The 24,959-nt window shown below is 38.0% G+C and overlaps 1 protein-coding gene across 3 annotated transcripts in view; it reads right to left on the reverse strand.

Moving 5' to 3' along the window:
* Window positions 1-2,097: 2,097 nt before the first annotated feature.
* The window catches only part of LOC126282525 (protein arginine N-methyltransferase 1), a 96,399-nt gene continuing 73,537 nt past the window's right edge, over window positions 2,098-24,959 (reverse strand). For all 3 annotated transcript variants that reach the window (XM_049982192.1, XM_049982194.1, XM_049982193.1), the window contains 5 exons: window positions 24,017-24,208; window positions 5,546-5,733; window positions 2,971-3,197; window positions 2,412-2,771; window positions 2,098-2,331 (listed from right to left, as the gene is read on the reverse strand). In XM_049982192.1, the coding sequence (XP_049838149.1) occupies window positions 2,228-2,331; window positions 2,412-2,771; window positions 2,971-3,197; window positions 5,546-5,733; window positions 24,017-24,208 (1,071 nt within the window). In that variant the 3' untranslated portion in view covers window positions 2,098-2,227. The remainder of the gene's footprint in view (window positions 2,332-2,411; window positions 2,772-2,970; window positions 3,198-5,545; window positions 5,734-24,016; window positions 24,209-24,959) is intronic.

The raw sequence follows: 24,959 nt of genomic DNA on the forward strand, positions 1-24,959 counted from the left end.
AGAATTTTACAAAAGTCTGGAGACACTTGTGTTCCAGCCGTTTTGAACACGCGTTATTTTAAAACAGGGTGTAAGGATGAGCATGGGATACTGCACCCATTTATTGTTTGTGCAGGTGAGCTGGAACGGAGATAGTTCGTCGGCACTGGCAAGTGTTCAGTGCGACCTGCGAAGAGTAAACACATACGGCCCGGAAGCTCCGTGGCCAGCTGCAAAGAGTAATGTAGCTTTGTGTTGTTGAAAAACAAATGGAGTGACTCGAGATAGTGACTGTTTTAGTAGACGTTGAACTGCTGTTGACTGGACGTGGATAGTCAGCCACAATAAAAGCTTATGTATTAATTGTGTTCAAAAATGTGTAATGTGTAATGTGTGGGCTTACGTCATAAAGTTTAGTTGTACAAAGTGGAAATAAATATGTTCTGGTGCATTGAATGATATTCCACGAGTAGCGTATTTTTAAATAAAGAGAGAGCGAGAGAGCGCGCGCGCGCGAGAGAGAGAGAGAGAGAGAGAGAGAGAGAGAGAGAGAGAGAGAGAGAGAGAGAGAGAGAGAGAGAGAGAGAGAGAAAACTTCCTCTTCCTAGCAGTGAAATCTTCAGAGAAGCGTCCGGTGCTAGCAGAAGACATCGGCGCTGCAAGAAAGCAGAACCAGCATTCTTCAACAAGTCCACGATAATGCTTAAGCTGTATAGAGGGAGCTTAACATTACACCGGGCCAATGCAGTATTTGACCTCGTTTTCTGTGAAACATCTCTCTCTTCATCTTTACCCCAGACCTCTTTCCTTCTGAAAGGACAATTTATTTTATTTTTACATTTTTTAATTTTTTTAGTCTTTCTTTTTTTTGGCAGTGCTAAGTATTTTGCATGTTGAAGAGTCAAGCACGCTTGAATAAAAAAATTTGCAATTGTCTCAAGTGAATGTTCAATTAAACAAACTTCATTAATTATCAGCAATTTCCACCAAATATTTTGTCAGCAAAAAAGTGCCTACTTACATGCCAAAGGAAACTTTCTAAATAATGTACATATACATTGACTGGTCATTTTTTCTACAGTTTTCACTGTCACACAATTCTTAATAAAGGACTTCTTGATAGAGTGATATGTTTTAATGATAAACACTGGAAGGAATGAAGGTAGCCTCTAACTAGATAGCTCACACACCATGAGGTTACAGGTACAAAAAAATACTAAAAATGTCATTAAACTATGTGCCTTGTTTTTCCTTGGAGCAAATGAGCAAAAGTTCTCTCTCTCTCTCTCTCTCTCTCTCTCTCTCTCTCTCTCTCTCACACACACACACACACACACACACACACACACACACACACACACACACACACACACACACACACTTACCACGCTTTCCCTTCTTCCCTTCCCGACTCAGCGAGTGACTTGCCTCCAGCGGGGTCACCAGTGGTGGTTGGTTTCCGAGAAAGTGATATCACATTTTATTGTTCCCTTCCTTGCTTCCTGACTTAGCAAGGGTAGCCGTAGGTAGCTGGTTTCTGTGAAAGTATGCTAAGCAGTAATCTCATTTATGTGCATGTGTCTGTTGACCTTAATGATACCATAAATGGTTACATACACACTTTCCATTGCTTTCAAGTTACAATCTTCCAGTATCATATTAACATGATGAAAATGGTATACCAACACTGACTAATCCAAACAGGCAGCAGTTGAAGTAATCAGTGTTCTATGCAGTGAAAGGCAGTTTTGAAACCTTGCATAGGAACACAAGAGTTTAACAAGGTATAAAGAAAATTCTCTAGCGTTATAATACAAAGGTATTCATCCATATACGTTGCAATGTCCGGCAGTTCACCCTAAATTTAATCGATCATTTTGACATTATTTTTATGGCTCAGCTTTCACTGCTTCAGCTGAAGGTTCTTTTATTTGGAAAAATTGTTGGAGGGTGACAGAAGTAGGGATTCTGAGGATGCATACATCACCCTCAGAAATACTTGTACATGTTGCTTAGTAAGAGGGCATTTTTACTATCTTGTGTAACACATTCTAAAAGAAAGTGAGGGTATGCACCAACATTTAGTGTTGCCATCAGTTTCAAAGAAAGTAGACAAATTTTATAATTTTTGGAAAAAAATACTTTATAAAATTTTCCAAACAGAATGTATAAAACAAACAATTTATTTTTTAAAAATATTGCGCCTTCAAGTCAGTTTTTTTACGACATTTCATTTCAGAAATGAATTTCAGCTTAATGTAAACTTATGCACTTGCCCCAAGAGTGAAATTGTTACAGCCAGAGAACGTACTTCTTTACGCATACATGTTAATTTTCCAGTAAGTGTTTCACCTGTTAGAAAGAAAAAGGCGTACAATGATAACACATGATAAAATATGTAGCATTTCATTCATTAGATGTATCATATTTACCTTTTTGCAATGGAATAGGTCGTTTTAAGAAAAATACTGTCTGTTTCCAGTGAGTTGCCTCAGAAATAGGGCCTGTTGAGAACTGAATAGGTACTGGAAGATCAAAGAACACATCAAAGTAACCTGCAAAGCTAGTAATGGTACAGTCTCTCAATGCTTCCAGAGAAAATTCTGAAGTATAATTGATACAGTCAGTAGTACAGGAGTACAAATCTATCTCAGTCAAAACAAAGGAGCTTGTTACTATTTTATCTTTGGGCACAACTTCAACAGATGGCTCACGTAGAACTTCTGACTGCATACAGGTCATACGGAAACCATAAACATCTTCCCAGAAGTGAATTAATTGTCTGTGGCGATCTGTAATTCCAAAAGGAAAAGGAAAACAAGTAAGAATTTATAGTGGATCAAATGCACATTTGTGTCATTCTGTGACAGTAAACCAAAACTATCTCACCCAATATGATTATTTGGGCTGTATAGTAAGTATGATATGTACACACTTTAATACTGCAATAAACCATCACACAATGGATTACCGTGCTGGAAAGCTGCTTACCGTTATCTTCAATGCCCACTAGATTTGCTGTGCATCGATTTGGTAAAAGAAGACCACCTTTCGACAGGTGGTGCTCACGTGCATAAATAACACTGTCAAGCATAGCTTCATATAACAGGAAATAGCCCATCCACTCTGAAACTATGACGTCAACCTTGTCCAGAGGTAATACAGTATCTTCCAGCCGACCCTTTATAAGAGTAATGTTTTTATCCATACCATTTTCCCTAGAAGGAAAGAAAACCTGTAAAACTTCTGTTACTTTACTGTAAAAAAATACATGTTTTGGCACAAAAAAACTAATTTTTTATATTGGTAAAATCTCTCTGAAGAAATATATACCTAATCCTTGGACTTAGTACAGAAACTTGTCACAACTACACTTCAAAGTAATCATTGTGCAAATTTTGAAGGTCTTTGTCCCTCTAACACAACTTAACTTTAAATTATAAGATTCTGTATTAGTCCCAGTGCTTGGTTTGTAAAGAGAGTGCATCAATTGAAGACATATAATACCACATCTCAAAAGCTACAGTTCTCATTTCTTTCCATCAGAGGTATGGGGTACTGCTGCGTGCCATCACAAATCAAGCACTGAGTAGTAACGTTCAAAATTTTCCATTATTATCTTTAATTTTTTGCCTTCATAATATTAAACCAGGTACAAATGTCTCTTTTATTCCTGTTTTCTGCTGGGTACAAATCATCTCTGAATATTCATTACAATCAAGGTCTCTATGAGCTATAATTGATCATTTTTATTTTGTATCCAGCCACCACACTCCTAATATCATGCAGCATGTACTGCTAGATGAGAGAACAATATACTGCATCCCCACACGCAAATCCAATCAAATACCTACCGCCTCCACCCCCCCCCCCCCCCAAAAAAAAAAAGAATAAATAGATAAAATAAAAAAATTATAAGATGAAAGACTCGAACAAAACACAAAAAGGAGTTGAATGTTTTGACATAAAAAATTATATTTCACTCTACAGCATGGTATGTACTGTATGAAACCTGACAAATGTGAAAGCAGAACTGAGGTGCTGCTACTAATGGAAAAGGTATGGGAGCAGGTCTGAATCTCAATCCACCTCATGGCTTTAATCTGCAAGGAAGTTCCTTTAACAAGCTGCCAGCAATTGCACAAGAGAAAATGCATTTTAAACACAGTTATCAACTTGTTTGATTAGTCATTTCTAAATTCTCTAATCTTAAATTTCAACTAGCTTTTAGTGTCCCCAATGAGATCGTAAACATCAGTAAAGGAATAAACAGTTCTATAATTAATCTTCAGTTTTTACTCCACATCCAACTGATCACTGATAGAGAGAAATCACTACCCACAGAGTGTGGAGATAAAGTTTTTGATGATGATATACATCTTCAACAACATGTTGGTTCTTTAATACTGAAAGAGTTATCCGGAGAGTTACTGACACAGACCTGTAATTGGTAAAGTATTTTTCCAAATCATGGTACTGACAGTAGAAATAAGTACAAATAGTACTTAGTGTTAATGTTTAACATTTAAGGTATGATACTGATACTGTATTTACACTGCTTTGGGCTGAAACTGCATTCTAATTACAGTTGTAGCCCATTGTGTTTTGAGATTATGCATGCATACATTTATTCATTATGTGCTTTACTCTGTCAAATTAGCTTTCTATTTGATGTGAATGAAAAGACATTCTTTCAGAAACTGATTTTTTCTGCTATATGTTGGCACAGTTGTTCTCTGCATTAACTTTTAGTAGTTTAGAAGAAGGAAGGAAGATTAAGATTTAATGTCTCATTAATGACAGTAGAGACCAAATCGAATTGAGGGAGGACATTGAGGCAGTTCAAGGGCTGCTAGATCTGTTACCAATATGTTCGAAAAATTCGTGTTACAGAGATGCTTCGAGAACTCAAGGGAAGGCGATGTTCTTTTTGAGAAACACGACAAAAAATTTAGAAAATCGGCATTTGAAGCTGACTGCTGAACGATTCTACTGCTGCTAACACATATTGCGTGTAAGGACCACGAAGATAAGACATGAGAAATTATTTCCCTTATGGAGGCATACAGACATTCGTTTTTCCCTCGTTCTATTTGCAAGGGGAAATGACAAGTAGTTGTACAGGGTATATTCTGCCACACACCGTATGGTGCCTTGCAGAGTTCTATGTAGGTGTAGAAAGCACGAACTTAAATTGGAGAAGGAAACTGAGGAAAAGGAATCACCCAGCAGTTGCCTAAATCAATGCAGGGAAACCATATAAAACCTAAGATTTTACAGACAGAGATTTGAACTGCCTTCCTCTTGAATCCAAGCACAATACTAGGTTAGATTTGTTTTGCCACAAAAAAAAATGAGGTTGACTACAACACAAGTTTGAAAGATTTCTTCACACTTATAGGTATGAAAAAAGCTATTAAATATTCAACAAAAGGATCAAAAAATAATGGAAGTATCCAAAAATGGAAGGATAAAAGAGGAATATTATTATAAAATGTATGTAATAATGACTGACCAAAGTGGTAAAAATATTTTTTTGTAAATAATTCAAACATTCATTTAATACCTGATAATATCCATTGCACTGTAAATAATTTCTGACTGATCAATGCCCATAACTTTTGCAGCACCAGCTGATACTGCGAACATTGATAATATACCTGTTCCACAACCAAGATCTAACACTGTTTTCTTCTCTATTACAGATTTATTCATCATTATGGCATCTCGGTACGACTCAGTGCGCACACGATCCTGTCGGAGAAGCAATAAGGAATATGTTTAAAAATATAAATTTCATGCGTGTATAGAAAGTGTTCCAGAATGAAAGATCAATATTCTTGTAAGTTATAGAAAGTCATCTGGGAATTACAGGTCATATAAAGATGCTCTGCTCTACCCTAGACGAGATACAGCAAAACGTGTGTGTGTGTGTGTGTGTGTGTGTGTGTGTGTGTGTGGTGCGTGGGCGCATTTATTCACACATTTATACTCCTCATACTTTTGTTGCCATAAAAGCACACAGTTGGGTGTTGTTGTGTGACAGTATGACTGATTATGACCACATCAGAGTGAAGCATTAGTTAATTATTTCACTGTGGCTGAATAAATGCTTCCACCTTCCTGTTGATGTTGAATGCCATTACCATTTGTTGAATTCTAGATCATCACATTTGGTTTCTTAATTTTTTAACATTATTAACTTACATTGTCCATTGCAATTCTTACATCTGAATCAAGAGCTCAACAATATGGACAGAAATGGTAACACTTTATTATTGTCATTCAGCACAGTCCCGTCACCATACATACAGTGACTTTCTGTCAAACGTAATGTTCAATTGACACATGCAAGGCAACATGTTACACGTAGAAAGATTGTTATTATTTCATCTTCAACATGTGCGAAATATTTTCACCATGCAAGTTATGTAACAGAATTTACATTTTACAACTAGACCCACATGGTACATAGGAATCAAATTGTCTGTTATTTGTCTCTCAATTTGTGTTGTAAGATATCAGTGATATCTTCTTAGGCCCTATTGTTTTAGAGGAACAAATGACAGGACAACACAAACTATTTGCACTTTAGACTGAATAACAAGTTCACATTGGTTACACCACACAAAAATGTAATATATCTCAAGCACGGTGGAATCCATCAACATTCTATGATTATGCAAAGCAATGCTTCAGCTGCACTGTCCATAATTAATGGCACTGTTGTGAAAGAACACTTATCTGAGCCCTAAGACTGTCATACCTAACACTGTTAGATTGCTGTTTATGATGTTAAATAAAGACAGAAGTGCACAGAAAAAAGGTGTGTTGAGATTAACAACAAAGTCACATGATAGAAACTGCTTCCATAAAAAAGAACTGCACATACACACTAAGACAAGCGATATATGTTCACCTTAGTGTTTAAAACTGCAATGATACTAACTTCAAATTTGTTCAAAATTTATTCAGAACTATCCAAAACTTATTACGAATCCACACAACGAAAATTTATTGTGAACTCCAGTAAATTTGTAGCCTGAGGCATAAATAATAATAGTTAACAAAAAGCCACATGTGAAATACATGGGCAGCCTGTCACATGATTTTATAAATGAACAGGTAGAGCAAATCAAAAACTGACTGACTGGCATTTACAGATGATGGCTAGTAGCAGCAGATGACATACAAATAGTGAAGATTCTAACTGAAATGCTTTAAAAAATTCTATAAAGACAGGATTACAAAAATCTTGTGAAAATACAGAATTACCGATACACACAAAACATCAATATTACAGATCAAGTATGGAAAAATTAAGAAAGTCCAGAAATGTGAAAATGTGGGGGAATGGATAATAAAAACAGACACAACAAGTATTGTACTGCAGGAAAACAATTCTGCTGTCATTAAGGAAATCATAAACAATGCAGACAGCATACCAATTACGTTCAATGCGTACAACAAAAATATTGATCTCAGGCACTTTAATTCACTGCTAAAACTAAAAAGTCTATGTAACTGAATGTATCCCACTGAACAGAAAATGTGTGTTACACAGTCAAAGGAGTGAAAAATTCTGAGGAAGATCCTAGCATCTAAGAAAGAAGGGCAAGAATACAAATTTCAATGAAAGGTGGAGCTGTGTGAGGAAACTGAAAAACTCACACTACCATGTAAGTAGAAGAAACTGCAATTCTATGGGCAACAAGGAGAACGCTCATGACACTCCAGCAATATATGGAAAGTAGGTTGATACAAATTAACTGCCTGATAGAAGTGAAGTACAATACGGTAGAAATAAATGTCGTGCCAGAGTCAAAAAGTAACAGAAAATAGTATGAAAATAGCTTCAACTGAAATAAAGGTATCTAAAGACAAAATGCACTCAAGGGAGATGAGAAATACCTAGCTGCAATAATGCAAGGAAAAGTTTATCACAGTGGCATCCATGCAAAAGTGAATGCAAGAAGAAGCACAAGAAGTGGCTGATGCTTAGCTCTGTCCATATGCAACTTGGATGAAATTAAAAAAGATAACACATTTAAGTGGACAACAAAAATTATACCATTTCATAACAATGATAAATGTTTAGAACTGGTTATCTCAGAAACCATTTAAAATGAAGCACATCTTTATATGTAATATTTTTCTCCAAATTAACATTTCATTCAAATTCTTGAACAGAGATCTTTCTTCTTCTGACACAATGTATGTACAGAATCAAAAATAAAATTAAATATTATGACAAATTCAAATCATGTCAGCACCTAATAAATGGTGTGCTGATATCAAGTTTCAAAATCGAACAGTTCATCCACACAAGTCGAATCCTCTCCTTCAGCATGACAATACAAGACCACACACAAGCACTGTGAGGTCTGCAATAATCCGACACCTTAGGTACACTGTCACTGTTCATCTTCCATACAGTCCTGAGTTGGTCTTATCCAAGTTTCATCTGTTTCCAAAACTTAAAGAATGCCTTTCATGACTTCACTTTGGTAGTGATGAAATGGTGCAAGCAGAGGTGAGGTGATGGATCCAACAATCCAACAACAAAGAGAAACATTCTACAGTGACTGTACCAACAATGTGGTCTCTCATAGGGGAAAAAAAAAAATTGTGTTCATCATCAGGGTAACTATGTTGAGAAATAGATTTGTAAACATACAGAATAAAGGTGTAGACTGTTAACAACATTTATTTCACTTAAAAAGCTTTATGAGTTCACACATTAAAAATTTTGAGACACTACTTTCCAGCATGCCTTTGTCTTTTTAGCTCAACAGATTAAAAGATAATTGGTAAGTTTAGTTTCAAGTTATTTGTTTACTGTTCTTTATAACATTTTACCAGCCACAATGCAAATGCTGTTCTCAAACTCGGGACGTGACAGGTGACATTCATAATCAGCTGGAAATTGCCTTGACTACTGTCAAACAATTCGTAGCTGCTGTGAATCAATGTGCTGAGAAACATCTGAAAGTTGTGTTTCAGAGTTATCAAAGGTATCTCAAGTACTGTTCTCTCCTGTAAATATTGTCTCCTCTGCAGGAAGTACGGGATCTGCCACTGCTCATCCATTTGACTCCAAAAGTCATTTCAGTGGTAAGTCTAGTTGTCTTGTACAGTGCATGCAGGGAACAGAGAAGATGCAAGGTGACCTCCTAACCAATAGGTTTGAGATTCTGTCTTTCACTGAAACTGAACCAGTGGTACTCACTTCACCAGCTGGAAAACCTGCTTTGCCCTGCTTCCAGAGGAGACAAATGCAAAAGGGTACAGGGGTCTATTAATCATTGGAAGTTCAAACATATTACAAATAATGGTACCTCTTAGTGAAATGACAGCATGAGACAGGAAGGAGCACCAGGTGCACTCAGCACTCAGTGTGTGTGGCTAAGGGCCTCATTTAAGATGTTGAAGAGGCTATTCTGGCAGACACTGAGTGAACAGGGTGCCACCAGCTGCAGATTGTGGCACACATTGGAACAGACAATACCTGTCAACTGAGCTCCAAGGTTATCCTTGGATCATTTCAGTAACTGCTAGAGAAGGTTGGTACGGCCAGGATTGTGCACAGAGTTTCAATGAAGCTCACAATTTGCAGCATTGTCCCCAGAATTGATCGTGGCACCGAGCGAGGTGGATCAGTGGTTAGTACACTGGACTCGCAGTCGTGAGGACGACGATTCAATCCCATCCTGATTTAGGTTTTCCATGATTTCCCTAAATCGCTTCAGGCAAATGCCGGGATGGTTCCTTTGAAAGGGCACGGCCGATTTCCTTCCCCATCCTTCCCTCACCTAAGCTTGCGCTCCGTCTCTAATGACCTCATTGTCGACGGTACGTTAAACACTCATCTCCTCCTCCCTCCTGATCGTGGTTTATCTGTGACTTCCTGGACTTGCACAATAAGGTTGAAAACTGCAGGGTCCCACTAAATGGGTCAGGTGTGCAGTACACATCAGAGGCTGCTTCTAAGGTAGCAGATTCTGTGTGGGGTGTGCACAAGGTATTTTTTTTTTTTATATTAGGCAACTTTCCATCCAGTCCAGATAACAACTGCTGTACGAGACCAAAAAATAGCGTAAGATACGAGGGAGTGCTCCCCACAAGCAATAATATTAATATCCTATTAGTTAACTGTCAAAGTACTCGCAACCAGACGTCAGAGTTTGAAGAGCTCCTGAAAAGCACAAAAGTTCACATAATACTATGTTCAAAAGCTGGTCAAAATCTGAAATTGACAGCAGTGAGGCTTCTGGGGAAATTTAAGTGTCTATTAAAAGGATAGACTAACAGGAAATTGAGGTGGCGTATTTGTCACACTAGGAAAGAAACTCAAATCCACTGAGATCAAAATTGGAAGCTGCATGCTAGATTGCTTGGGCAAGACTCAGTATCAGCTGGTGATATAAAATTTTAATAGGATCCTTCTATCGACCACCAGACTCTCCTACTCATGTAACTGAAAATTTTAGAGAAAACTTCAGTTCCTCTTGGACCAAACTTCTCCAGTCATACTGTGATCATTGTTGATACTCTAATCAGCCAACAATCAATTGGGAAAATTATGGTTTTGTTAGTTGTGCATGTAACACAACATTTTATGAAACATTACTAAATGCCTAACTACCTAGAACAGGAAGTTTGGAACCCCGCTCACGACCGAAATGTACTAGATCTATTGTCGACAGGTATGTCTAAGCACTTGGGGGAAGCAGACACTGAAACTTATATCAGTGACCATGAGGCAATGGTGGCAATTCTTATCACCTAAGTACAAAAGGCAACTAAAACAATTAGAATTATGTATACTAGGCAAAAAAAAAAAAAAAAAAAAAAAAAAAAAAAAAAAAAAAAAAAAAAACAGTAGTTCATATCTCAATGAGGAACTTGAAACTTTTAGCACAGGACCGGAACATGTAGACAAACTATAGATCAAGTTTAAAGGAATAGTTGAACATACACTGGAATCAAATGGGAGGGACCATAAATGGTATAAAGACATTGGACAGGAACTTCCAAGGAAACAGAGACAACTGCATAATAATATACAGCTATAGATCGAGAGATACTTGATGAAACTAACTTGGCAGTCAAGAGAACAATGTGTGAAGCCTTTAATGAGTACCAGAGGAGAATACTGTCCAATGATCTTTCACAAACCCCAAAGAAATTCTGATTGTATGTAAATGCTGTTAGTGTCACTGAAGTTAGCATCCAATCACACACGGATGTGTCCAGAACTGAAACTTAGTGTAGTTTAACTTTCAATTTATCAGGATGTCACCTCCTGTTTGAAACAGCAAAATATCGATCTTATTTCCTCTCTCTGAGATGTCTACTGTACTGTAGTGTTCATCCCAAGTTCACCAGAAACTGCATTATACAGTTATCAGGCGATCTGTGAAAAAGTGTCCTGACGCACTGAATGTGTGTCCCAGCACACTCAATGGATACATCAGCTACCAATGAAACCGTCAATCTTTTCAGTTCAACAAATTATCACAAGACTAACTAGAACAATGCCTGGAAGGTTACACTCGAAATGCCAACGAAAGCTTTAATGCTTGCTTTCTAGTCGGTGACTCTTAACACCACTCACAGTGGGGAAAAAAGGTTGACATTGTAGCCAATGAGGCAGCATATAATTTCAACAGTGGAAATTATGAAAGTGCTTGAACCCGAGATCAAACCAGCCTGTCACACCTTCTGCACAACAGCGGACAAAACACATACAAAGCAAACATAGCAGTAGGTAACAGAAGTTTGCAAATAGACCCAGAGGATCATCATGCACACAAAGAAGATGGAGGAGGACCTTCTTTTATATATGCAAGGATTGCTGTATGGTCTGGGATTGCTGACTAGAAGTACATTTACTATACTGCAAAAACAGACCTCAACCTTCAAACATGTTTTTCTCAAAACCGTATTTTTAAATTGGTGGGAAACTTAACTTTAAAATGGTATGTAAGATCTTGATGCTGGCATTCTAAATTATATTCTCTGCCCTTAAGGACATCAGGTTAATCACTCTGCTTCCGCATTAAGCCAACAACTGTACAGTTGTGCACATCCCGTGACTTGCTTCATAAACCCTCTACTGCTAGTGCTGCCACCTGCCATCTCTGGTTATTGCACATTTATGTCTAACATAGGCGGTGGTGATGTTAATGTCGCTGGACTGTGTATTACTTTTAGTAACTGTATTACCACTTCTGCATTTACCCTATTATAAGACGAGGTTTTTTTTCCCAATTCGTCATTCAAAAAATAAGGGGTAGTCTTATATTTGCAGATTAAACTATTGCTGCCAAGGTAAACATTTTTACAGTGTTTTCATCTTACATTTACAGCTAAAGTTTTTGCTATCAAGGTTTCAGATAAATTTATTTTGAAGAGTTCCGAAGGTTAGAGATTAGCATACAATACGTTCGTTTGAATGGGCTCAAGGTTTCCCAAAGCGCAGAAGTGCTCGATACAGTATAAATCTTATTCTATAAATTATGTGACATTTGACTCTTGGTGCTAGTGCAATGGATGGATGCATGAGAAATTAAGAACTAGGCACAACATCAGTCTAATGTTTTGCATAAAAAATGGACAATTTTGTGAAAGTGTAGGAAATAGATTTAATCCTATCAACTCATGAACATCTATTGCATTTGAATAGGTTTGCAATAGAAGTTCTCATATGTGCATGGACACCACATAGATACAATTATGCTACCTTTTAACTAAAGGTAACATTCAAAGGTGAAAATCTTGTTCTTCAAAAATCGTTACATGATTTTGGACCCTAGTCAGTATTTTATTTGGCTACGAGAAACTAATGATTGATGACGTGCATTGCAAATGAACATTTGGTTGTTCATGTTTCAGAAGACCAGGGGAAAATGTTAATCAGCCTTAGAATAAGATGGTGACTTCCAATGAAACATGAAAGAAAATTAATCCAGAATTAAATGTCTAACAAACAAAACAAATCACTGTAAACTAATTGCAATTGTTATTGGAGAAATATCCATTGTGGAGATAGCAACAACAGACAGCACTAGATCGTGGGGCAAGCAAAAGTTCAAGGATTTGACAGATTTTTGATTGCAATCTTTTGTTTATGTATTACTTGCTACTGTTACATATCACCCACACCACAGAAGAGACAGCCATCTGTGTTTCACTGTTGCTGAAGCACAGCATTATGGAAAGCTTGGAGAGGGAACAATGACATGAGGTTAGCTGAGAACTACGTAATGAGTGTGGGGAGGGCAGTGGCAAGGGATAGCAAATTTTGTGTTGCTACCAATACCACGTTTAAATTGCAGTTTGTCTGAACCCATTTGTACTCTGACTCGAATTGACTTTTGGTCAAATACCCAACAGCAGCATACATTTCTGCAGAAGATGCAAAAAGTCTAGACTGGGGCCAGTGGCATACTTCTGTGTTCTGTGCAGCAATTCCGTTGACGTTCATCGTGAGATATGACACAAACGAAAGGGGCTGTGTCAGCTGCTGGTTCTGCACAGCCAATGTGGGAGCAGAGGGCAGACAGTATAATTTTGTAATAAAAGACATTGTAACATTCTCACGTCAATATTTTAATCACAACATCACATTTGGAAGAAGCAGCCAAATATTTGTGACAATGAAGATGTAAGTGGTACCACAGACAACAGACTAAAAGAAAGAAGCACTGAAGTTAAAAATTAATATAAACAATTTCTTTTTGTTTATTTTATTTCTTCTTGTATTGTCAAAATGTAGACAACCAATAAATGGAATAACTTTGGAATAGGTGTAATGGTAACTTTATAGGCAGGTGTCTCATATCGACAAAAGTTTGTAATTTTCATAAGAGAGAATATGCTAAAAATACATTTTCCTCAAGAAGACTCTTCAAAATGGGGGGTCATCTACTATTCAGAGTCGTCTTATACTCAGGTAAATATGGTACATAATCTTCCAAAAGCTTCCTACATCTCCATGTCCCTCCCACATGTACAATCCTCTTTAACATTTTTCAACCGGCTACTGTGAAATCCCTGTTGAACACTTTTTAGAGGACTTTAAAATGGGTTGCAAACTGTAGAAAAATTTAGATGGTGGGAAACTACCTTTCAAGCATGTACCTAAGGGTTGCATTTCATGATCATATTGGTACATTACACATTTCGATGAAAAAATACAGAATTATACTTTGTTTCAATTCATTCTGCTGAATTTTTGTTTCTGATTTTTTACTTCATAGATACATTTGAAAGTTTTAATGTATACATAAAAAATTTAGCAGACGTCTGAAAATGATTACAAGACTTTGACGTATGTTACATATACGTATATGATATGAAACTGTAGACAAGTAGTACAAGGTGCATTCAAAGAGCTCAGTTAATGGTCTCAGAAAAAAATGGAAACCATCACTGGCCTCCAAAATAATAACCATTAGTTACAACACATTTCTGACATCAGTTGTGAGGCTGTTGGAAACTGTCAGTAAACGCTTTTTGTGGAATCGCTATAAGCACAGCATTCATGTGTTGATGTATATCTGCAACATCTGTGAATCATAAACCTTTCAGTGCTAATTTAAGGTGGGAAAACATAAAGAAGCCTGCTAGTGCCAAATATAGATATTAAGGAGGGTGTTGAAGTACAGTCACCTTATGTTGAGCGATAAAGTTGAGCACATGAATCGCAGGGTGCTGACGGGCTCTGTCATGGAGGAAATTCCACTCTCTACTCAAGTATAGTTAGGACTGAACAAGTCAGATGTGTTGCAGCAGCTGTTTCAAAGCTCCCTCATAAATTTCCGCAGGGATAGTTTGATCCTCGAGTAGAAATCCACGATGGTTTCCTAAAACTGCACATTCTAGTCAGACACGTCAATGAACACTCCACACATTTCCATCCAAGTTTGCTATTGCTCACTCATCAGCATGTGCAGTACAAAATGGGCAAAAATCTTCCAATTTTTCAAGTGCTCACGAACAATAGGGCTTATCTTCAACTTTTCTGCTATTATTTTCACAGACAGTCAAGGGTCACCCATAAGCATCCACAGCACTCATTGCATGTTGTCTGAACTGTTGATGGTGAACCCCAATGCACCTCATCCTCTACATGTTCCTTTCCATCTCTAAAGCATTTAAGTCACTCAAACACACTTTTTTTTTTTCTCTCTCACTGCTTCAACACCATACACTTGTACTAACATTCGATCAGTCTGTGTTTTGATTTCCCATGAGTTGAATCAAAACTTCATAACAACATGTTGCTCCATTTTGCGTTGACCTGAGTTCTCACACTGACTCCATTAGTTTGGTCATAGTGTGCAACACTGCTTGATTTTGGTGATTTGCATGATAGGGAGCACTTGGTGACATGTCTCTCAATCCATAGGCATATGCATAGGTGCCTCATCCTAACCAGTGCAGTTTTTACTACATAGGGACATTCACTGAACTTTTCAGGTGCACCCTGTATATCTAACTTCAATCCATAAAACACTGCATGTTTAAAACAAATTTTTAAGAAACATATGTGAACTACAGGATAGCAGTTGGCTACAGGTGATGTAGACTGATTACGTCTGATACCAGATCCAATTACAATTATGTTCCATAAACATCTTCATGATGTTAAATGTATGTAGATACATGGCAGCATAATGAAATGTCATGCTGCTGGACACGATACAGAGCAGAATGTTGAGTTAGATTTTACCTGTTGTGTCAGATCTCACCCTGACCAACGCTACAGATAGCACCAAGATTGGCAATTATGCTTATGTTTGGATTGTTTAGGCTTTGCTTTAAGTTCCAAGCTCAACCACCATTGAGGAAATCACAACATATTCCATGGAAACCGTGCATCATATACCACTTGTCAACGTTTCCCTGCACAGCAAACTTAATAACTTTTCTCTTTTCAAGAAAAGAACAAATTAACATGCCAACCATTCCCAAGTAAAAAATACTTCTTTCGCAAGACGGTTTGAGAGTAGTTTCTAAGTTATTCAAAAGGGGCATTATACAGCTCTTGTTTATTGTTGCCAACTTTCCACCCCTTCTGAAGAATACTTAATTTTTAGCTCAACCCAACACCTCACTCGATATGGTAATTATGAACAACACAGCCACCATATACAGTAAAGTTACTGTTAGGTTGGCAGTATTAGGAGTCCACAGCTCAGGAAAGTTTACTGTATAATATACAGGGTGTTTCAAAAATGACTGGTATATTTGAAACGGCAATAAAAACTAAACGAGCAGCGATAGAAATACACTGCTTGTTTCAATATGCTTGGGACAACAGTACATTTTCAGGCAGACAAACTTTCGAAATTTTTTTGGTTATTCTTCTGCCATTCAGGAAATCTTTGCATTTGTAGAATATATGCATTCAGTGCTGCAATATCTACCATTTCCATGAAGATTATTAGTGGCCACCGCCTCATTCCACTAACACAACTGTTTTCTCTTGTCCTTTTGTCCCCATTATCTACAGCATCTTTAGTTTTGTTGTAGTGCAGTATGATTTCGGGTTTGTGTTCACTTTCTTCACCACTCACTTGTCTCTCATTATGCTGAGTAGAGAGTAGCATTACTTCCTTTCCCTTCTTTGGAACATAGGAAACTAGGGTCAAGTCATTTGTGAAACAAAACATTGAGAAGTGAACTTAACTCTTTCTGTTTGGCAAGAATTTCTTCGGAATCTCTTTTTTATTGGAATGCAAGGTACCAACCAATATCGTGTTTCGTTTCAGTAGTTCAGCAGCAAATGGAAAAATGGTGAAAAAATTATCAGTTGCTACACCATGACCGTTATTCAGAAATGGTTCCATCAGATCAAAAACAACTCTCTGTCCTTGATTCATTTCTCAAGTATTGTCTACCATTCCTTTGTAAATTTGGATCCGTAATAAGTAAGATGTCTTCACATCAGCACAAACCCAAATTTTAATGCCATACTTGCCAGGCTTGTTCTTCATATAAACCCTAAAAGGGCAGATTCCTTGGTACTTCGCTAATCGTTCATCAATAGTCATGTATTCATAAGGATAGAAGTTCTTGCACAAGTTAGATTGAAATTTGTCGAACACTAGCCTGATGGCTTGTAGCTTGTCCTTGGTTTCTTCAATTCTCTGTGCTCTTGTATCTCTGTTGTCAAATCGCAATATTTCAGTACAGACAAAAATCGGTTTCTTGACATGGCAGCAGAAACGAATGGTTGCCAAAAGGCAACATTACCTCCTCACAGATCGAAAGCACTTGTGCGATGTCCATGAGATCAACCAGCTCCTATTGGAATTGCTAATACAGCGTATACTTCAGTTGCATTTATATCTCTCCATGTCGTTTTGTTCGAAGAATGAGCTGCATTCCACATAGAAATTACTCGTTTTACTTCCCTGTTCACTTCTTTTACAATAATGCTCACAATTTCTGGTGAGATATATAATAAAAATAACTCCGTTATTGTTTTGATTGTTTTTCCATCATTCACTGGGCCAGGTGTTACGTTCAAAATGTTGTGACGTTGACGCCTTCCGCCTTTTAATGGTTCACTAGGAAATTGTAGTCCACTTCTAGAAACAAATAAATCTCCAGTATCTTCTTCTTCTTCTTCACATGAATGTGTAGTGTCTTCTGATATTTCATCATCAGCTTCATCTGATGCTATGATATGGTCTTTGTTACGAGGTTCCATACAGTCATTCAGTTCATTATCAATGTCCCATTCGTTTTCATCGTCACTGACATCAGAATTTCAACGATCTCTTCACTAGAAAGTCCTTTGTATATCCTTACTTTCAGATGAAATATTGACTCGTGTAATGTCAGACCAACAGTGAACGTCAAATTCAACTCAACAATAGTAACCAGCAACAATAACAAACATTGGATTTATGGCAAAACTCAACAAAAAAGATGAATGACAGACATATTTCTCAAAATCTTCTTTTTCTACAAATAAGAAAATAAAACATTTCATACCAACTGGGGTAGTCTCACAACTCCACCAATAAATAACTTGAATAACAATGAGAAAGCCAAAAAAATTAGACAGTCATCAGTGTGAATTCAACGTCAATCATTTTAATACGAAGTCATGAAACCATAGGCACGTGGCCCTTCAGATAACATTACTATAGGGAAAAATAAATCAACCTGGGGTAGTCAGAATACCCCGCTTGGTAATGCGAGGGTTAAAGCAAGTTTATACCATACTAGAGAATCCGTCAATGCTTCGCAACTGTTAGATTTGTATGGGAACTGGATATCCATCCTTATCTTCTCCTTCCTGATCTCTCTTTTCACTCCTCTCCCATAGTCCATGTTCTTCTTGATACTTCCGTATTTTAAATTGAACACATTACACGCTAGAGGATTATTTGGAACACTTAGTAAGGTAAAAAATTAAGATAAATGAACAGAAAATAATATGCAGCCAAAATATAGAGTGTTTTATGCTAAAAATCTGTGATGGCAGATATGGAAAGATGACAACTCAGTTTTTCAAGAAAACACATGGGAAAACACAAAGAACATAAAGCAGTATTCTCATTGTCCTGATGTCACCCTATAGAGAGAGGGTGTGTGTGTGTGTGTGGGGGGGGGGGGGGGGGGGGGGAGGTTGTGCACAAACATGTACTTGCCAAGTGCAGTGAAGCGACATGAGTAAATAGTGTGTCCCAGTATTTTTCTGGGAATGATTAGTTAACTTGTTTATAAATATGAATATACAAAAAAAGCACTGAACATAACATAGAAATGTTTTTCTCAGTTAATCCTTCTGTAATAATAATCCTTCTGTAATAATATGGCTGTACATATGAAATGGTTTACTTTTAAATAGTATATTCCTTTACATTACAAAAACATGTAAATATTGTGTAAATGATCTGTGAATGAATAATTAACTAACTGACATCAGCAATGCAGCATGAGCTACGATATGAGAAGAAACCCTCACAACATGTTAGAAAAACCACACAGAACCTAAATCTGGATAGCTGAACATATTCTTAAACTGCAAAGCATCAGCAGCAAGATACATTCAAAATTTACAAAATTCATTAACGTCTAGATAAAACGTGAAACCAGATGGGTTGCTTTTATGATGTCCCAATAAGGTCCATAACATAATACAAGACCAGTGTTGGTGATTGCAGGGAAAAGGAGTTTTAATGATGTTCTACATATAGCCATAGGTATTAAAAATCCATGGAAAAGAAATCAAAACTTTGAGGTTCGCCGATGACATTGTAATTATGTCAGAGACAGCAAAGGACTTGGAAGAGCAGTTGAACAGAATGGACAGTGTCTTGAAAGGAGGATATAAGATGAACAACAACAAAAGCAAAACGAGGATAATGGAATGTAGTCGAATTAAGACGGGTGATGCTGAGGGAATTAGATTAGGAAATGAGACACTAAAAGCAGTAAAGGGGTTTTGCTATTTGGAGAGCAAAATAACTGATGATGGTCGAAGTAGAGAGGATATAAAATGTAGACTGGCAATGGCAAGGAATGAGTTTCTGAAGAAGAGAAATTTGTTAATATCGAATATACACTCCTGGAAATGGAAAAAAGAACACATTGACACCGGTGCGTCAGACCCACCATACTTGCTCCGGACACTGTGAGAGGGCTGTACAAGCAATGATCACACGCACGGCACAGCGGACACACCAAGAACCGCGGTGTTGGCCGTCGAATGGCGCTAGCTGCGCAGCATTTGTGCACCGCCGCCGTCAGTGTCAGCCAGTTTGCCGTGGCATACGGAGCTCACTGTTGTTCCTGCGGTATCGGCGAGGACCATTCGCAACCGTCTCCATGAAGCTGGGCTACGGTCCCGCACACCGTTAGGCCGTCTTCCGCTCACGCACCAACATCGTGCAGCCCGCCTCCAGTGGTGTCACGACAGTCGTGAATGGAGGGACGAATGGAGACGTGTCGTCTTCAGCGATGAGAGTCGCTTCTGCCTTGGTGCCAATGATGGTCGTATGCATGTTTGGCGCCATGCAGGTGAGAGCCACAATCAGGACTGCATACGACCGAGGCACACAGGGCCAACACCCGGCATCATGGTGTGGGGAGCGATCTCCTACACTGGCCGTACACCTCTGGTGATCGTCAAGGGGAGCACGGTACATCCAAACCGTCATCGAACCCATCGTTCTACCATTCCTAGACCGGCAAGGGAACTTGCTGTTCCAACAGGACAATGCACTTCCGCATGTATCCCGTGCCACCCAACGTGCTCTAGAAGGTGTAAGTCAACTACCCTGGCCAGCAAGATCTCCGGATCTGTCCCTCATTGAGCATGTTTGGGACTGGATGAAGCGTCGTCTCACGCGGTCTGCACGTCCAGCACGAACGCTGGTCCTACTGAGGCGCCAGGTGGAAATGGCATGGCAAGCCGTTCCACAGGACTACATCCAGCATCTCTACGATCGTCTCCATGGGAGAATAGCAGCCTGCATTGCTGCGAAAGGTGGATATACACTGTACTAGTGCCGACATTGTGCATGCTCTGTTGCCTGTGTCTATGTGCCTGTGGTTCTGTCAGTGTGATCATGTGATGTATCTGACCCCAGGAATGTGTCAATAAAGTTTCCCCTTCCTGGGATAATGAATTCACGGTGTTCTTATTTCAATTTCCAGGAGTGTAGATTTAAGTGTCAAGAAGTCGTTTCTGAAAGTATTTGTATGGAGTGTAGCCATGTATGGAAGTGAAACATGGACGATAAATAGTTTGGACAAGAAGAGAATAGAAGCTTTCAAAATGTGCTACAGAAAAATGCTGAAGATTAGATGGGTAGATCACATAACTAATGAGGAAGTATTGAACAGAATTGGGGAGAAGAGGAGTTTGTGGCATAACTTGACTATAGAAGAAGGGATCGGTTGGTAGGACATGTTCTGAGGCATCAAGGGATCACCAATTTAGTACTGGATGGCAGCGTGAAGGGTAAAAATCGTAGAGGGAGATCAAGAGATGAATACACTAAGCAGATTCAGAAGGATGTAGGTTGCAGTAAGTACTGGGAGATGAAGAAGCTTGCACAGGATAGGGTAGCATGGAGAGCTGCATCAAACCAGTCTCAGGACTGAAGACCACAACAACAACAACATATAATATAAGTTAAACCTTTTTCCCCGCCTAGTATACCTTCCTGGCTACTATTAACTCACTCTCTCTCTCTCTCTCTCTCTCTCTCTCTCTCACACACACACACACACACACACACACACACACACACACACACACACACACACACACACACACAGATATGAGGGGACATCAAAAAGTAAGATACACATCTTCCCATGATAAGACCACTGTGCAACAGAAGTGGCACATTGTCTGAAGATAGTACTTATTCTGTGTTTGCTCCAGAAACAGTTCTGCTGCAATACAGATAATAGATGCATCACAGTGTAGGAGTGAAATTGTGCAGTAAATGGAAATAAAGCTGAAGTAAGAGGGACAACATGAGTCTCAGAGAAAATGTCTAAACAGCACACAGATTCAAGACAGGCCAAATGCAATGTCAAGTCAAGTCGCAGTGAAATGATGCCAACAATATGAATGAGGCTTCGCAGACACAGGTGATGCTGATCAGGAAAGAATACCACCAATATTGACATAAATAACAGGCAACAATGTCCAGGCAATCAAGGAATGCATTTGCAGCAATCATAGCTTTTTCAAAGTTGAGGACATTCACTTAGCAGTTCTCTAATAGCTCTGTTAGTAGAGTTAATTTATGCCGCTTACAAACTAAATGATTGGTAGAACATTCCAACTGCTGTTTACAAAGAAATGGTTAGTATATTGAAAAATAAGGGTCATAGATCTGTCATGTTGAAGTGTATTGCAGCATTCAATATAAGTTACTTGACATGCTGTAATAATGTGTAGTTTACCTTTTTCAAGTAAACACACACACACACACACACACACACACACACACACACACCTTCCCTCTCCTCCATTACCCTTTTTTCTCCACTACCAATCCTCTCACTAAGGTGTACCAGCCTCTCTCTAATAATGCATCCAACAAACATCTGCTTAGGACTTTATTCTACAATTAGCAAGTTTTAAACGTGTACTTCACAACAAGCCTATGTTACTTAGATTCTAAAAATGTTTATTAGAACACTTTGCACCAAGAGAATAATGTTTATGTGCTGTTAAGCTGTACTGAAATTTCCAAACAAATGGAAACTGTGGACTGGGTACTATTTCCCTCAGCAGTCTTGATGGTCTTAGCCAGAACTTAATTTCAGCTGGAACAACACCCCAGTATCTTCCAGGGGGTTCCTTTTTTTAACTCACTGGAACAAGTTGGCACCGAGATTTAAAATAGTACAGGTGAATTAAACTTCAATGTAATTATTCTATATCAACATTAATCTGTGAAAAGAAATAGATAACTCTGTGTCATATGGAAGTGTGGGTAGGTCTGAGGAGCATGCTCGGACAGCCTAAGTGATAAGGCAATCACTCATGGTAAGTGGGAAATTCAGATTTGAGTCTCGATCTGGTGCAAATTTCCGTATGTTGGTTTAGGTAGTACATTATCACAAAGACTACTAACTTGTGCTGATATGTATCATGCAGAAATAGGGAGCAAACTGACACTGCTGTGGGAACAGGCAGTAGCACCTGATGTTTTGTGAAAAAAAGTACAATAAGTGATTTTTATGGCTGGGAGCGACTTTTGGGGGGGGGGGGGGGGGGGGGAAGGACCAAAGTAGTTGAAGAGGGGCATTCCAGCACTAAAAATTTTAGAAGTTAATTTTTAGCCTGTTGTCTTAGTTGCTGATTGCATTCCTAGATGAACCAAGAATATGCTTAACACCATGTGTCTTGTTAGTGTGATAGGCTGAGGTTTGTCCACTTATGAAACTGTCAAGATCTTTAACTAAGAATAAAACTGAGATGAGTGACAGTGAATATGATGGCTCCATACAAATTTGCTCATCTGAATGCACAAACTGTCATCAACAATTATCAGACCAGGAGAAAAACAAATTGAAAGAAAGAGAGAAAAATTTATTATCACTCTCAAACTTTATTACCACTGTGGTGCTGCAAATTACATTAACCTTTCCAGAAGATGAAATGAATGAAAGCAGTTTCTCACAAGAGGCCAGGAACAATGGTGAATATCAGTACAGATCATTTAACTGTGAAAGTTATTTCTTGGGCACACGTGACAACCATTTGCCCATCAACAGACAGCTGAAAAAATTTCTCATGATCAATGAAGAAGCCATTACAAACCCAATTAAAAAAAAAAGATACATAGGTAATCAACACAAACTTAAAACTTTATGAAATGCAGGAAGATAGTGATTATAGCTGAAAGTCAATATCTATAAATATTTACAGTCACCACAGACGCGTCAATTTCCGGCTTCATCATCAGCAATTGTCTTGAAACTGTTGGCCGACTGTCCTGTTTAATAAAGGACAGATTTTAGCTTAGTTAAGATCTATTCAAGCAGGTGACAGAAGGCAGATGGTTACTTGGAACCAATAACGGAGATTGATGTCTCAAGGTCTAGTTGCAGCTATAATGGCAAACGAAATGAGATATGACTCTACAGATAATGTGTTAAAAAGAATGATGTGGTAATGCTGAAACCACTCACGATTATATCACAATCTGAATAATTCTGGTGTTGATATAAACTTATTTATAGAAACATAATTAACCTGTTAACAAAATAATAGCTTTAATCTGAATGTTGTTAAAATTGTCCAACATCTACTGACTCAGATAAACCAGATAATGACAGTGTTAACGTGAAATATGATTAAAAGTGGAAACTGCATGGATGAGGCAGGGACAAGTGTGGTGGGGCATTTTTGGTGGAAACCCAGAATTTTTCCAGTTACCTCAACAAGGGAAATGAAAACTTTATTCTATGGATTATGACTGAGAAATCTATTGTACAGTCTCAATACAAAAATATGAACTCCTATTTCCATATAACTTACACTGAGCATTTGATGATGAATATCAAAGTGTGCATATGTCTGGAAGTAGCTGTCATCAGCTTCAGCACTGACTGATTTCACTGAGTCCTGCTGCAAATTCACATCATCTGCACCAATGATTTTCTTTGCTACTTCTCGCATGTTTTGCATGTCTTGAGCCATCCTCTCAAGGCATGCATCCCTCTCTTGTAGCTGCAGTTTCAAGAAAATGCACAATTTTATTATAATACATTAAAATTTGTTTTGTACATACATACAAGTCACTTCAGATCATTTATTATCTATGATAGCAAAACCAAAATAAACACAAATGACAACACTGTGGCAAGAATGAAAATAAAGCCAGTTTTTCAATATGGGGAATCAACTCTTGAATAAAATTAATACCTACTACATGCGAAAAGATGAAAAAACCTAAACCACAATTCCAACAAATTTGCATAAAGACTTAACACTATTTAGTAATTGCTGTTACACAACTGTTAAGCTGAGCCTGCAAAATGCCATGAAAAAATAGAAAGTCCACTACTCTACCTAAGTGCTGAGGGACAAAGAGATATGAAGGAAAAGAAACAGCAGAGTGTTAAGAAAAAGTCATCCAGAGCCCTCAGTCAGGGGAGATGTACTTGACAGGATGAGAAGGGCACCTGTTACGCACCTAATAATTTTCCCAGATCCGGAGTTCTGGGTGACTTTTCTGTAACATCTTGTTTCCTACTGCCACCACTTGATGAGTAGACCTTTTTATTTGCCTATATTATGTTTACAAACATAGATTATTTTCACTGATACATTAAAATATTTTGTGAGACCTTACACACAACCTCTTATTGTCATACAAAATTTGTACTAAATTATTTAATTGGGTAGATAAGAAATCTACTCAGCAAGCAGTGGCAGAACACACACACAAAAGACGGCTGTAACTGGCAAGTATTCAGAG

The sequence above is a fragment of the Schistocerca gregaria genome, chromosome 7 (genome assembly GCF_023897955.1).
Source record: "Schistocerca gregaria isolate iqSchGreg1 chromosome 7, iqSchGreg1.2, whole genome shotgun sequence".
Taxonomy (NCBI): domain Eukaryota; kingdom Metazoa; phylum Arthropoda; class Insecta; order Orthoptera; family Acrididae; genus Schistocerca; species Schistocerca gregaria.